General features: G+C 44.2%; 1 protein-coding gene across 2 annotated transcripts in view; it reads right to left on the bottom strand.

Annotated features, from left to right (window-relative positions):
* fbxo10 (F-box protein 10) overlaps positions 1-12190 on the bottom strand; it is a 63313-nt gene that overhangs the window by 26879 nt on the left and 24244 nt on the right. The window contains exons 3-6 of one of the 2 annotated variants that reach the window (XM_072517003.1): positions 11066-11926; positions 3978-4127; positions 2591-2727; positions 1037-1107 (exon numbers count right to left, since the gene is read on the bottom strand). In XM_072517003.1, coding sequence (XP_072373104.1) covers positions 1037-1107; positions 2591-2727; positions 3978-4127; positions 11066-11926 — 1219 coding nt within the window. The remainder of the gene's footprint in view (positions 1-1036; positions 1108-2590; positions 2728-3977; positions 4128-11065; positions 11927-12190) is intronic. The other variant, XM_072517004.1, reaches the window with a different exon arrangement.

Here is a 12190-nt window from a genome sequence, read left to right on the forward strand (position 1 = left end):
TCAGCCGAATTTTACAAACGTTTTGGCGTGTTGCTGGGTCCGTTAATGGTGCAGGTGTATAATGAAGCGGTGGAGTGGAGTGTGTTCCCGCTACGTTATCGCAGGCAATAGCTCTTCAGGCGTGGGCATCTGGGGAGGGGTATTGAGCGCGGGGCGGGGGGGGGGGGGGGGGGGGGTGTAGAAAGAGTGGAGCACTGGCTCACTTTGTACACAATTGACCTCCTATTGTACATTTCTGTTTTTTAAATAAATTTAGAGTACCCAATTATTTTATTTCCAATTAAGGGGCAATTTTGCATGGCCAATCCACCTAACCTGCACATCTTTAGGTTCTGGGGGTGAAACCCATACAGACATGGGGAGAATGTGCAAACTCCACACGGACAGTGACCCAGGGCCGGGATTCAAACCCGGGTCCTCAGCGCCGCAGTCCCAGTGCTAACCACTGCGCCACGTGCCGCCCCTAATAAATGATCTTTTTTTTTTTAAATTCCAATCCATCAGCAAAGCGTAATACATGTTAAACTCTGTAAGGAATGCTCAAAGTGCATATCTGCCTGTAAAACCTGCGCTGTGCCTTTGCCAAGACTATTATAGTAATAGTACTGGGCAGGGAATAACCACAAATGATGGATGCTAATTAATTATGCGCTTCAACTAACAGAATAGCCCCAAACTCCAACCATAAGATCACGATCACAGTCAAGAGTTGCACACTGCATGTGGGGAATGTTTGGAGAAGAGAACTCTTCCCATGATGGATGCAGCTTTTTGAAGGTTGTGAACATTAAGTGGGAACAAAGATACCCTTTATTCCAATACAACAGGTAAATCAGACTTGGGAAAGTTTACACCTACAATAAGGTATAATAAAAAACACCTTCTGTCAGTTTCTTAAAAAGCAGTGTGTGCTTTTGAGTCCTTGATAAAATATAGAATAGGACGATAAGCATTGAGTCACAGAATATTACATTCTAATATTTGTATCTTGGTTCAAAAGCCCAGTGTTTTGCGTGATGTAAAGCTGCATACTGACCTAATATTTGGCCCCTTCCATTTTCATTCACTGCAACACCTGCGGCAAGTCCTTGGTAAATGTGATTCCCACTGTGAAGAGACACATTATCAACAAATACTGTCTCTGCTGGTGGCAGTTAATGGGGAAAATCTCTGACCACACCTACAAAATCACCACTGGCATACCCCAGGATTCCAACCACAGCCCCCGACCACATTCTTTTCATTAAATGCTCCTCTGGAATTTTGCCCAGATGTTTCTGCATTCGGCACTTCGAATGAGTGAAGAAAGAAAACTTAAATTAATATAGCATCTTTCATGATCGCAGGATTCCTCTCAGCCAGTGAAGTACTTTCGATATGTCGTCACTCTTGTAATGTCGGAAACACGGCACCTATTTTGCACCAGCAAGGTCCCACAAACAACAATTAAATAAATGACCAATCTGTTTTTTTCAGCAATATTGGTTGAGAGATAAATATTGCCCAGGACCACCTGAAGGGGCAGACAGGACCACAGCTTAATGCCTCCTCAAAAAGAAAGCGCAGCGTGTCAGTGCAGTACTGAAGGAGTGCTGCAATGTCAGTCTGGACTGTTTTTGTTCAAGTCTCTGGAGTGGGACTCAGAGGCAAAAGTGATACCATAGGGCCAAACCTCATCATCAGCACGATATTGGCGTTATGGCAATTTTGAAACTGAACAATGTTACTACCTGTTGAGATACAATCAAGACATTCATTGCCTTATCACCAACACTATTATAACCTAGAATTAATGCTAAAGCAGACAAAGCAGGGCGGCACGTGGCACAGTGGTTAGAACTGGGACTACGGCACTGAGGACCCGAGTTCGAATCCCGGCCTTGGATCACTGTCCGTGTGGAGTTTGCACATTCTCCCCGTGTCTGCATCGGTTACACCCCCACAACCCAAAGATGTGCAGGTTTGGCTATGTTAAATTTCCCTTAATTGGAAAAAAAATAATTGGGTACTCTAAATTTATTTTAAAAACCAGACAGCATAGTCTAATAACTGTTTGATGGTCAATTTTATTATCACAAGTCAATTATAGTTGACTTTTGGAAATAAATTCTCAGTGCCTACGGAAGACCTTAGCTTGGGAATATTCCATAGTGTCTTTTTAAAAAATCAATGCTTTGAATCCATGATTTAGCAAAACTTGGTGGAATGGCTGATATCAATGTTTCCAGACTTTGTTACAAGTCTAAATGTATAAAGTACCTTTTTCCAGAGTTACTTTTTAATGACGATGTGCGGATTACATTTAACTATTCATGATATATACACAAAGGAGGTAATGCAACTTGGGGATTTGTAAATTCAGCAATTACTCATGACAAAAACATGGTGTATTACCTATTTATACCTCAGGTGCTAAGCAACAAAATGCAATTCTCAGTTACTACAAATGTATTTAAAAGACGCCAGGTCATGCAAATATCTTTCATGCTCAGTCAGGCATTACACAAACCCCAGCAATCACAGCTGTGCCTGAGAGATTAGGACCAAAATGACAGAAGCGGCAAGTGAAACAGGTTACCGGAGAACTCACCTCACCACAGGATTCCCATTATATAAAATGTAGATGCCAGCTTCTTTATTTCCATAGATTCGATTACTGCGAATGATGCCTTTTCCATTCCCGAGCACAACAATCCCTGAGCGATGGCCACTGTGTATCTGGTTACACTGCAGTGCAAAGCAAAAAAACAGGGAAGTGCCACAATTAAGTATTGCTGCTTGAATGGCGTCATCGCTGCCGCGCAGCACTAAAAGACCTGAACATTTACTCAAACTCAGATCCAGCTCAGGTTGAGAAGATGGCCCATGCAGACAAGGACATCTCCCTTTCCCCATCCCCAACAGATTCAGTCCCCAAATTAGTGTTGCGCACACAGTTAGGGCACTCCTCTGAGATTGGGGGTGAAGAAATATTGTTATGCCAGAATAGAGGGGAGATTTACTCTCCATCTAGACCATATTTGATGTTCAAGAGAGCCAAATCATTCAGTGTTAGGGTGGTGGAAGTGTGCTATAAATTAACCTCGGGACATTGGTTCCAGCTCCTGATCACGATTCAATGATTCTTCTCGGAGGTCAGGTGATTACCGAGTTGCATTTGTCTGACTAATTAGCAGCATCAATCTTCATGAAGATAAAAGTCAGTTGCTTTCTGGCTTTCAACACATCAATATATCAGTTTTTATTATCGGGGTGTCCAAATTGTATTTCTAACTGGAGTTTGTTTTCACCCAGCCAAATTTCCAAATCTAATTTTAAAAAAAGACTTAAACAAAAGGGGAGAAAACAAGAATCGGAGTAGGATGATTCAAAAATAGTTTCTTTTTGCATCCTTCTTTGCGCATTGGTTTGAAGAATTGGCAGCTGTGGAGGGAAGCATTCACCACTGGAGAGCCAAATATGGGCTGGGAAGTTGTACTCTACTCTGTCCTAACACTTTTTAACCCCAATATCAGAGAAGTGGAATTTCCAATTTCCACAACAGCCTTGCTCAACTTCCTTCTCACTGTGATCACCGATTTAATGGCTATTTATGCAAGTTGGAGGCTCCTTTGTGCTACAGGATGATGATCACTAGGACATGGCCCACATTCAATCATGTAGAATCAGTACAACCAGCAGAATGATGGAGATTTTCATCCCATCAGTTTGGGCTGAATTCAGATCCCGACATCCAACATTTTTTTTTTCAATGTGTAACCTGATGTTATTAGAAATGTCAACGTGATGGTGTTACTATATAAAAAACTTATTTTTCAATGGGTGTTAAATGGAAAAATATTCTTGTGAGTTTAGAAGCAAATTCTGTCACAACCAGTTAGTTTTAAGCAAGCTTTGTTTGAGCTGTGCTGAGATTGGCTGCTTGTCGAAATTAATGGTAGCAGACAAACAGTCATGCAAAACAAAGGGTTAATTACCAGTATCAAAGGGTTGGCTCCCTTCCGGATATCAATGCCAGCCTCTGAATTGGAGTGGATGTTGTTGTCTGCGATTAGACCACCTGCTGCCAGTCGTAAAAAGATTCCTGATGCTTTGCACTGACTAATTTCATTCTTTATCATTATAATCTGAAGGTAAGAAGCGGGACCATTAGCTATTTAACACTGAACCACAGTAACCAACCATGTTCACAAGCTACTAACAATGTACAGTGTTAATTCATTAAACAATTGCATTTCACAGAAATTCAGCACACGTGGTGACACGCATAAAGAGTCAGCAGGATTTGGGTTCTCACTTCACTAATACATAACCTAGCTCAACACTTAAAGAGCAATACTGAAGGAGTGCTGCATTGTCATCTCTCGTCCGAGACGTTAAATCAAGGGCCTACCTTAGAAACCTCTTCCAGTTCTACAATACTCTGAGAAATCTGCATTCTTCCTATTTTGTCTAAACCTTTCCTTCATTCCATCACTGGTGGCTGTGCCTTCATCTGAAAAGTCCCCAACCTCTGGAACTCTCTCCCTTAAACATCACCCAATAATCACTCCTCCTTTAAGAATTTCCTTAAAATCACCTCTTTCACCAAGCTTTGGTCATTTGTCATAAGGACTCTCTTTGCTCTTTGTAAATGTTTGTTCATTTCTCTATAGCTTAGAGAAATTTAATTACATTAAAGATGCAATATAAATAAATGCAAGTTGTTCTTGTGCATGTATTGTGAAGGGTTCTAATGGGATGATTGGGAGTATTTGTACCTCCCATTTTTTCTTAATAAAATTTTTCCTCCCATTTTTGGAACAATATCTCGACTGCATTGCCTCACCAGCCATTCCAAACCGTTACTGTTCCACTCCATCGGTGGGATTCTCCAGTCCGCCAGCCACGCGTTTCTCGGCCACGCGCCGTTTGGTGGCGGCGGGATTCTTCTTCCCGCTGATTGTCAATGGGATTTTCCATTTTAACCACTCCACACCACCACTAAACCCGCTGGTGGGGGTGCACTGCAGGCGGGAAAATTGAATCGCAACAGCTGGAGAATCTCGGCCCATGTTAATATGCACCATGATCGATAACCCTCATCATTTAAATAGCACTTTAAAAATGTTTCTGGAAAGGCTTTTTCCCTGCCGCAGAAGACACCATCATTGCCTAAAGACAAAATAATTCTTTTTTTAAATAAATTTACCCAATTATTTTTTCCAATTAAGGGGCAATGTAGCGTGGCCAATCTACCTATACTGCACATCTTTTGGGTTGTGGGGGTGAAACCCACGCAGACACGGGAAGAATGTGCAAACTCCACACCAGGGCCGAGATTAGAACCCAGGTCCTCAGCGCCGTAGGCTGCAATGCTAACCAGTGTGCCACCGTGCTGCCCAAGACAAAATAATTCAGCCCAATAACCTGAACGATTTTGAAGATATCTCTGGTTCTACTGGTTGTATTTGCTTTGTTAAGTCCCTCTTATAGCGTGGGTCAAAACTATGAGTTAGGATTTCAAATTCTCCTCCCTAACAAATGTGTGCAATTTATTCAATTTTTGAACTTCGACCATCATTACCTTTATATTCAAAAACTCTTCAATTAACATTCTACTTTAAAGTTGTAGTCAGAGAATGTATCAAATGAACACATTACGAATCACATTCCGCCTTTGGTTAGGGAAAAAAATGGCAGAGTGGAAAGGAGAGTTTGGAAGAGGAATCTACAAAATACTAATCCAAAATTGCTTATGGACACCTCAAGTATTGCCTTGCAATGGTTTGAGAGAGTAGCCATCATTAAAAATGACAGCACATGGAATTGGAGGTAATCCCTGTGACCTGGGTTGATGATCAGTTGGGAGGAGTGAGTAGAGTAGGGATAAATGAAATGTACTGTGATTGACTGGATATGACAAGTGGTGCTCCCTGGGACCTGTATGAGGGCATCAGCTATAAATCATATATTTGAATAAATTGAATGAAGGAAATGTTTTATATCCAAATTTGCAGATTACAGCAAGTTGAGAGGCAGGTTGTGTAGATGGGAGCAGGAATGGGGAAATGTATGGCCGATGGAGCATAAATGGCTTGTGCTTCCTCAAGCTTAGAAGGCCATGGCGGTATCTAATCAAGTTCTTTAACATAAAAGTCTATAGTTTAGGTAAAGAGAAATAATTTCCTCTGGTGGGGGATTACAGAACAACAGGGCATAGTCTTACATATTACAGATAGCTCATTCAGGAGTGAAATGGGTACAGCATGTTTTACCCATAAAGGGTAGTGGGAATCTGGAACTCCTTCCCCCAAACATCCGCTTTAGCTCAGTGGGTTAAACAGCTGGTCTGTAATGCAGAACAATGCCAGCAGCGCGGGTTCAATTCCCGTACCGGCCTCCCCAAACAGGTGCCGGAATGTGGCGACTAGGGGCTTTTCACAGTAACTTAATTGAAGCCTACTTGTGACAATAAGCAATTATTATTATTATTATCCATGAATGTTGGGCCATTTGAGACTTTTGGGATTGAGTTAGAAGGACCTTTATCAGGTAAGGGTACCAGTGGACATGGAAAAACGGCAGGGAAATGTAGTTGAGCTTAATTTGGTCCCAATTTTTAAGAACGATTGTAGAGATAAGCCAGGGAACTACAGATCAGTGAGTCTCATGTCAGTGGTAGGGAAACTATTGGAGAAAATTCTGAAAAAGAGAATCTTTCTCCTCTTGGAGAGACAAGGTTTGATCAGGAATAGTCAGCATGGCTTTGTCAAAGGGAGGTCATGCCTAACAAATTTGATTGCATTTTTTGAGTATGTGACCAGGTGTGTAGTTGAGGGTAATTTACATGGATTTCAGCAAAGCCTTTGACAAGGTCCCACATAGGAGACTTATAAGGAAGGCAAATGCACACGGGAAACAGGATAACTTGATAAGATGGATTCAAAATTGGCTAAGCTGCAGGAGACAAAGGGTGATGACAGACAGCTGCTTCAGTGACTGGAAGCCAGTATCCAGTGGCGTACCTCAGGGATCTGTACTGGGCCCCTATTGTTTGTAATTTATATAAATTACATAGATGACTATATGGGGGAGTAGGATCAGTAAGTTTGCGGATGACACAAAGATTGGCCGGATTGCACTGTAGGGGGTGCAGAGACAATTCACCAGGATGTTGCCTGGGATAGAACACTTTTAAATTATGAAGAGAGATTGGGTAGGCTTAGGTTGTTTTCACTGGAGCAGAGAAGATTGAGGGACCTCCTGATCGAGGCCTACAGAATTATGAGGGACATGGACAGGGTGGATAGGGAGCAGCTGTTCCCCTTAGTTGAAGGGTCAGTTACGAGGGGACACAAATTCAAGGTCAGGGGCAGAAGGTTTGGGGGGGGCGGGGGGGGGGGGGGGGATTTGAGGGAAAACATTTTTACTGCCATCCAGTTTTGACCAACTAACTTAGTGGATGGGTTTGATCCTGGTCCCAGGTCACTGTCCTAGTGGAGTTTGCACATTCTCCTCGTGTCTGCATGGGTCTCACCCCCACAACCCAAAGATGTGCAGGGTAGATGGATTGGCCATGCTAAATTGCCCGTTAATTGGAAAAAATGAATTGGGTACTCTTAATTTTTTTTAAAGCTAACTTAGTAGAGATGACCTGCACATCTTTGGACTGTGGGAGGAAACCGGAGCACCCGGAGGAAACCCACGCAGACACGGGGAGAACGTGCAGACTCCGCACAGACAGTGACCCAAGCCGGGAATCGAACCTGGGACCCTGAAGCTGTGAAGCAATTGTGCTAACCACAATGCTACCGTGCTGCCTTAACTCATGGAAGTGACCACACAGTCAAGTATTTAATTGACTGTGAAGCGCTTTGAGGCATCAGAGATTGTGAAATACACTATATTAGTTCACATTATAAATACATAGAATTTCTACGATATCCAAGTTATATCAGAAATTAATTTTCAATTGTGTCCTCCACACAATAAAACCAGATCTCAGAGTGGATTCATTTCCACCTCCTGACATCAGCTGTTCAAGGGAACATGAAGAGCTACTTTTTTCCATCAGATCATATGCATAGTGCTTGTATAGATCAAGCAAACAAAGTCCTGGGGCGGGATTCTCCGACCCCCCGCCGGGTCAGAGAATCGCCGGGGGCTGGAGTGAATCCCGCCCCCGGCGGTTGCCAAATTCTCCGGCACCGGATATTAGGCGGGGGTGGGAATCGCGCCGCGCCGGTTGGCGGGCCCACCCCCCGGCGATTCACCGGCCCGGATGGGCCGAAGTCCCGCTGCTGGAATGCCTGTCCCGCCGGCGTGGATTAAACCACCTCTCTTACCGGCGGGACAAGGCGGCGCGGGCGGGCTCCGGGGTCCTGGGGGGGCGCGGGGCAATCTGGCCCGAAGGGTGCCCCCACGGTGGCCTGGCCCGCAATCGGGGCCCACCGATCCGCGGGCGGGCCTATGCCGTGGGGGCACTCTTTTCCTTCCGCCTTCGCCACGGTCTCCACCATGGCGGAGGCAGAAGAGACACCCTCCACTGCGCATGCGCGGGGATGCCGTGAGCGGCCGCTGCCGCTCCCGCGCATGCGCCGCCCGGCAAAGTCATTTCCGCGCCAGCTGGCGGGGCACCAAAGGCCTTTCCCGCCAGCTGGCGGGGCGGAAATCAGTCCGGCGCGGGCCTAGCCCCTCAAGGTTAGGGCTCGGCCGCTCAAGATGCGGAGGATTCCGCACCTTTGGGGTGGCGCGATGCCGGACTGATTTGCGCCGTTTTTGGCACCGGTTGGCGGACATCGCGCCGATTGCTGAGAATTTCGCCCCTGGTCTTTAGGAACCGTTATACTTCAGCCGAAGTACAGACTGGTAACTAACTCTGGAACTATTAGAATTCACTATCCCTGTTCTTCTGATGGTGGTCACACTATTCTTGGGGGTAGCTTGAGGTGGTTGCACACTACAGTATTGAACCCTGATATTATTGGGAAAACTGACCTCTGCCAGGTCACTATTGACAGAAATATCCACAGTGGACTTTGCGTTGTGTTAGTATAGCTCCCTCTGACAAGTAGCAACGAGCCCCTCAGGAGTTGGTAAATGCAACACTCCAGAGAGGATAGTGGAGGAAAACCCAGTGCAGATGTTTGCTCCTAAGATGCCTCTGAAAGTGAAGAGCAAGACAAGACTTGCATCTATTTACGGTCTTTAGTTACCTCAGGACGTTCAAAAGCACTTCAATGCTGAGGAAGTACTTTTCAAGTTTAGTCACTGTTGAAATGTAGGAAACAAAACAGCCATTTGTGCTCAGCACGGTCCCTCAAACAGGAATGGAATAAATGACTACTTGTTTTAGTGATGTTGACTGAGGGACAACTATCAGCAAGGACACCAGTGAAAACACCATGGGATTTTTTTAAATCACGACTGGAACTTTTCAATCCATCCAAGAGGTGAAAGACGGGACTTTATTGAGAAAAGCACCTCCAGCAGTGCATCATTTCCCCATTACTGTATTCAAGCATCAGCCTAAAAAAAATATTGTGCTCAAGTCCTGCAGCGGGTCTAATGACAACAACCTGCTGACAAGGCATTGCTGCTACCACTGAGTCCAGGTTGTGCTGAGTTAGTCAACTTCAGCTAAGGAATAATACTGATCTGTGCTTGGACAAATGAAGGGAAAGTCCAACAAAAATAAAGCTCAGCCAGTATCTCTGCTCTTCTTGGTCATTAACCCGAGTTGGAAAGTGCATCCATCTGAATATATGGGATGGGACAGGATTAGGTTTAGTACCACACCACTTGATGTGGTGTATTACTTCATGGCCAAAAGTCTGCCAACATTTAATGTCTAGATTCTCTTGGACAAGGCAGCAGAGGGATCCTGGAGACAGTATCTGTACTTCAGTATTGAAGCAGCCCCTTTAGGAGGGGGCTTTGTGTATTGTTTGCCTGTATAACTTTATTACTAAAATAGCAATTCAGCTGCAATGAAGGTGGGAGGAAAATCTATTAAAAACATTATCTTTTGAAAGCTGAAGTTCCTCCCTGTCCTGATTTGGTCTATTCAGCTTCCTACGCTTTTTGAAAGAGCTATCTGCTTGATCCTACTCCCACTCTGCCAAAAGTACTGTTGTTCAAGTATTCATCAAATTCCCTGTTGAAAGTTCCTTTTAGAATCTATTTGCATCATCCCTCCTGCTGGTGTGTTCCAGATCATCATAACTTGGTGTGCAAGGTATTTCTCATCTGCCTCCTAATTCCCTTTGCCAATGATCTTAAGTGAATGTCCTCTCATTATCAACCCTCCTCCACTGGATACAACTTTCCCTATTGACTGTCAAGATCCTTCATAAATGTAAATAACTATATTAAACCTCCCCCATATCTTTTCTGCTCGAAGGAAAACAATCCTGGGCGCTCTCGGCACTTGCCATAACCAATGTACCTCATCCTTGAAAAAGTCTAGTAAATCTGCATCCTCTCCGAGGCTTTGACATCTATTGTAAAGTATGGTGATCAGAATTGAATATAATACTCAAGTGATTTACTCAAGTGGGGGTAACTTTTAGTGGGGTGATACAGTGGTGCAGTGGTTAGCACTGCTGCCTCACAGCTGCAAGGATCTGGGTTTGATCACGGCCTCGGGTCATTGTCCATGAGAGTTTGCACATTCTCCCAGTGTGTGCATGGGTCTCACCCCCACAACCCAAAGATGTGCAGGGTAGGTGGATTGGCCACCCTAAATTGCCCCTTCATTGGAAAAACATAATTGGGTACTTTAAATTAAAAAAAAAACTTTTAGCATAACTTCCTTGCTTTTGTACTCTATTAATAAAGCCAAAGATCCCATATGCCTTTTTAAATAAAAACAGCCTTAACAATTCGTCCCACCATCTTCAAACATTTATGTTTCTGCACCCCACTTAAAACTAGACCATTTAGTTCATAATGTTCCTCCTCATCCTTCCAAACTGCATCAAATCACCTGTGTATATCATCCTGAAGTGTTCAGGGGTTCCCCAATGTTTAAAACTCTGAAAACTTGCCCTGCTGTGATTGAAATTGTTACCCTCAGTTATACCTTGGCATTTTGGATGCATCGTACAGCGTAGCTCAGATTTCTGAAGATATTGCACTCCAGTCTAGCCTGACCTTGACTGCAGACAAATACACCGCCCTTTCCATCCCGAAACAGGCACTTCCGAATTAAGCAGCCCTGCAGGGTGCTGGCAAGAATCTGAGCATCTTTATCCTTTTGCAGCTCCTTTTGGAGAGTTTTTAACTCCAAGTCCATTTGTAAGAGGTCAGTTCCCTTCTTCTGAGATCTAAATGGATTGTTCCTCGCCAATAAGTGACTTAGGCCATGAGACTGATAAGAGAGTTTATACACAGATTGCTCATCATCTTCATTCTCACTACACGTGCTCATTTCACTGTCACTGTAATCGGTCTCCAAGGTAATGACCTCCCCCTCACAAGGGCTCCGTTTTGTACTGAATTCTTCTCCATTACATTGACTATCCTTCTCGCAGGGCAACTGGAAATTTTGTTTGGAGGCCGAAGCCTGGCGTGAATCAGTCATATTCTCATTCAATTCAAATGTTCGAAAGTTGCTCGATGAACGCTGAAAATGATTTTCGGAGCTACAAGCATTTGTAAGTGCTTGGCCTGGCACATTCAAAACAGAGTTGGATTTGGCAGCCACCGCCAGGTGTTTGCAGGCCCAGTTTCTGTCAGTCAGACCAGGGCCCTCTACAGTCACCGATGTGCTCTCACTCCCAATAAACTCACAGTTTTCAATTGTGCTGAGAGCTACATTGTGGAAATTGATGCTAGACTGGCTGAAAGTACAGAACTTCACTTGACAGGTTCCAGGTGCGTGGATCTGTAGCTGCCCGTTTTCTACATTGCAGTTGTCAAATTGGACGTGGCCGGACAATGTCTGTTGAATAAAAGTGATAAAGTCAACATGTGTGCTTGTCAATCTCTTCACATCAAGTTAAACTAAGAGTGCTCTTTTCAGTTTTCTTTGTTTGAGATGGGGGCGGCACTGACAAGGTAACACTTATTGCGCAACGTTGACTACTCTGAGGGTATGAAGTCAATGACATAAAATGGGAACAGAACCATACAAAGACCCAGATGGGCTCGGGTGGCAGCATTCCCTTCCTGAAGGACATGAGGTGAACCTGTTGAGTTTTTAACA

This window comes from Scyliorhinus torazame, chromosome 9 (genome assembly GCF_047496885.1).
Source record: "Scyliorhinus torazame isolate Kashiwa2021f chromosome 9, sScyTor2.1, whole genome shotgun sequence".
NCBI lineage: Eukaryota > Metazoa > Chordata > Chondrichthyes > Carcharhiniformes > Scyliorhinidae > Scyliorhinus > Scyliorhinus torazame.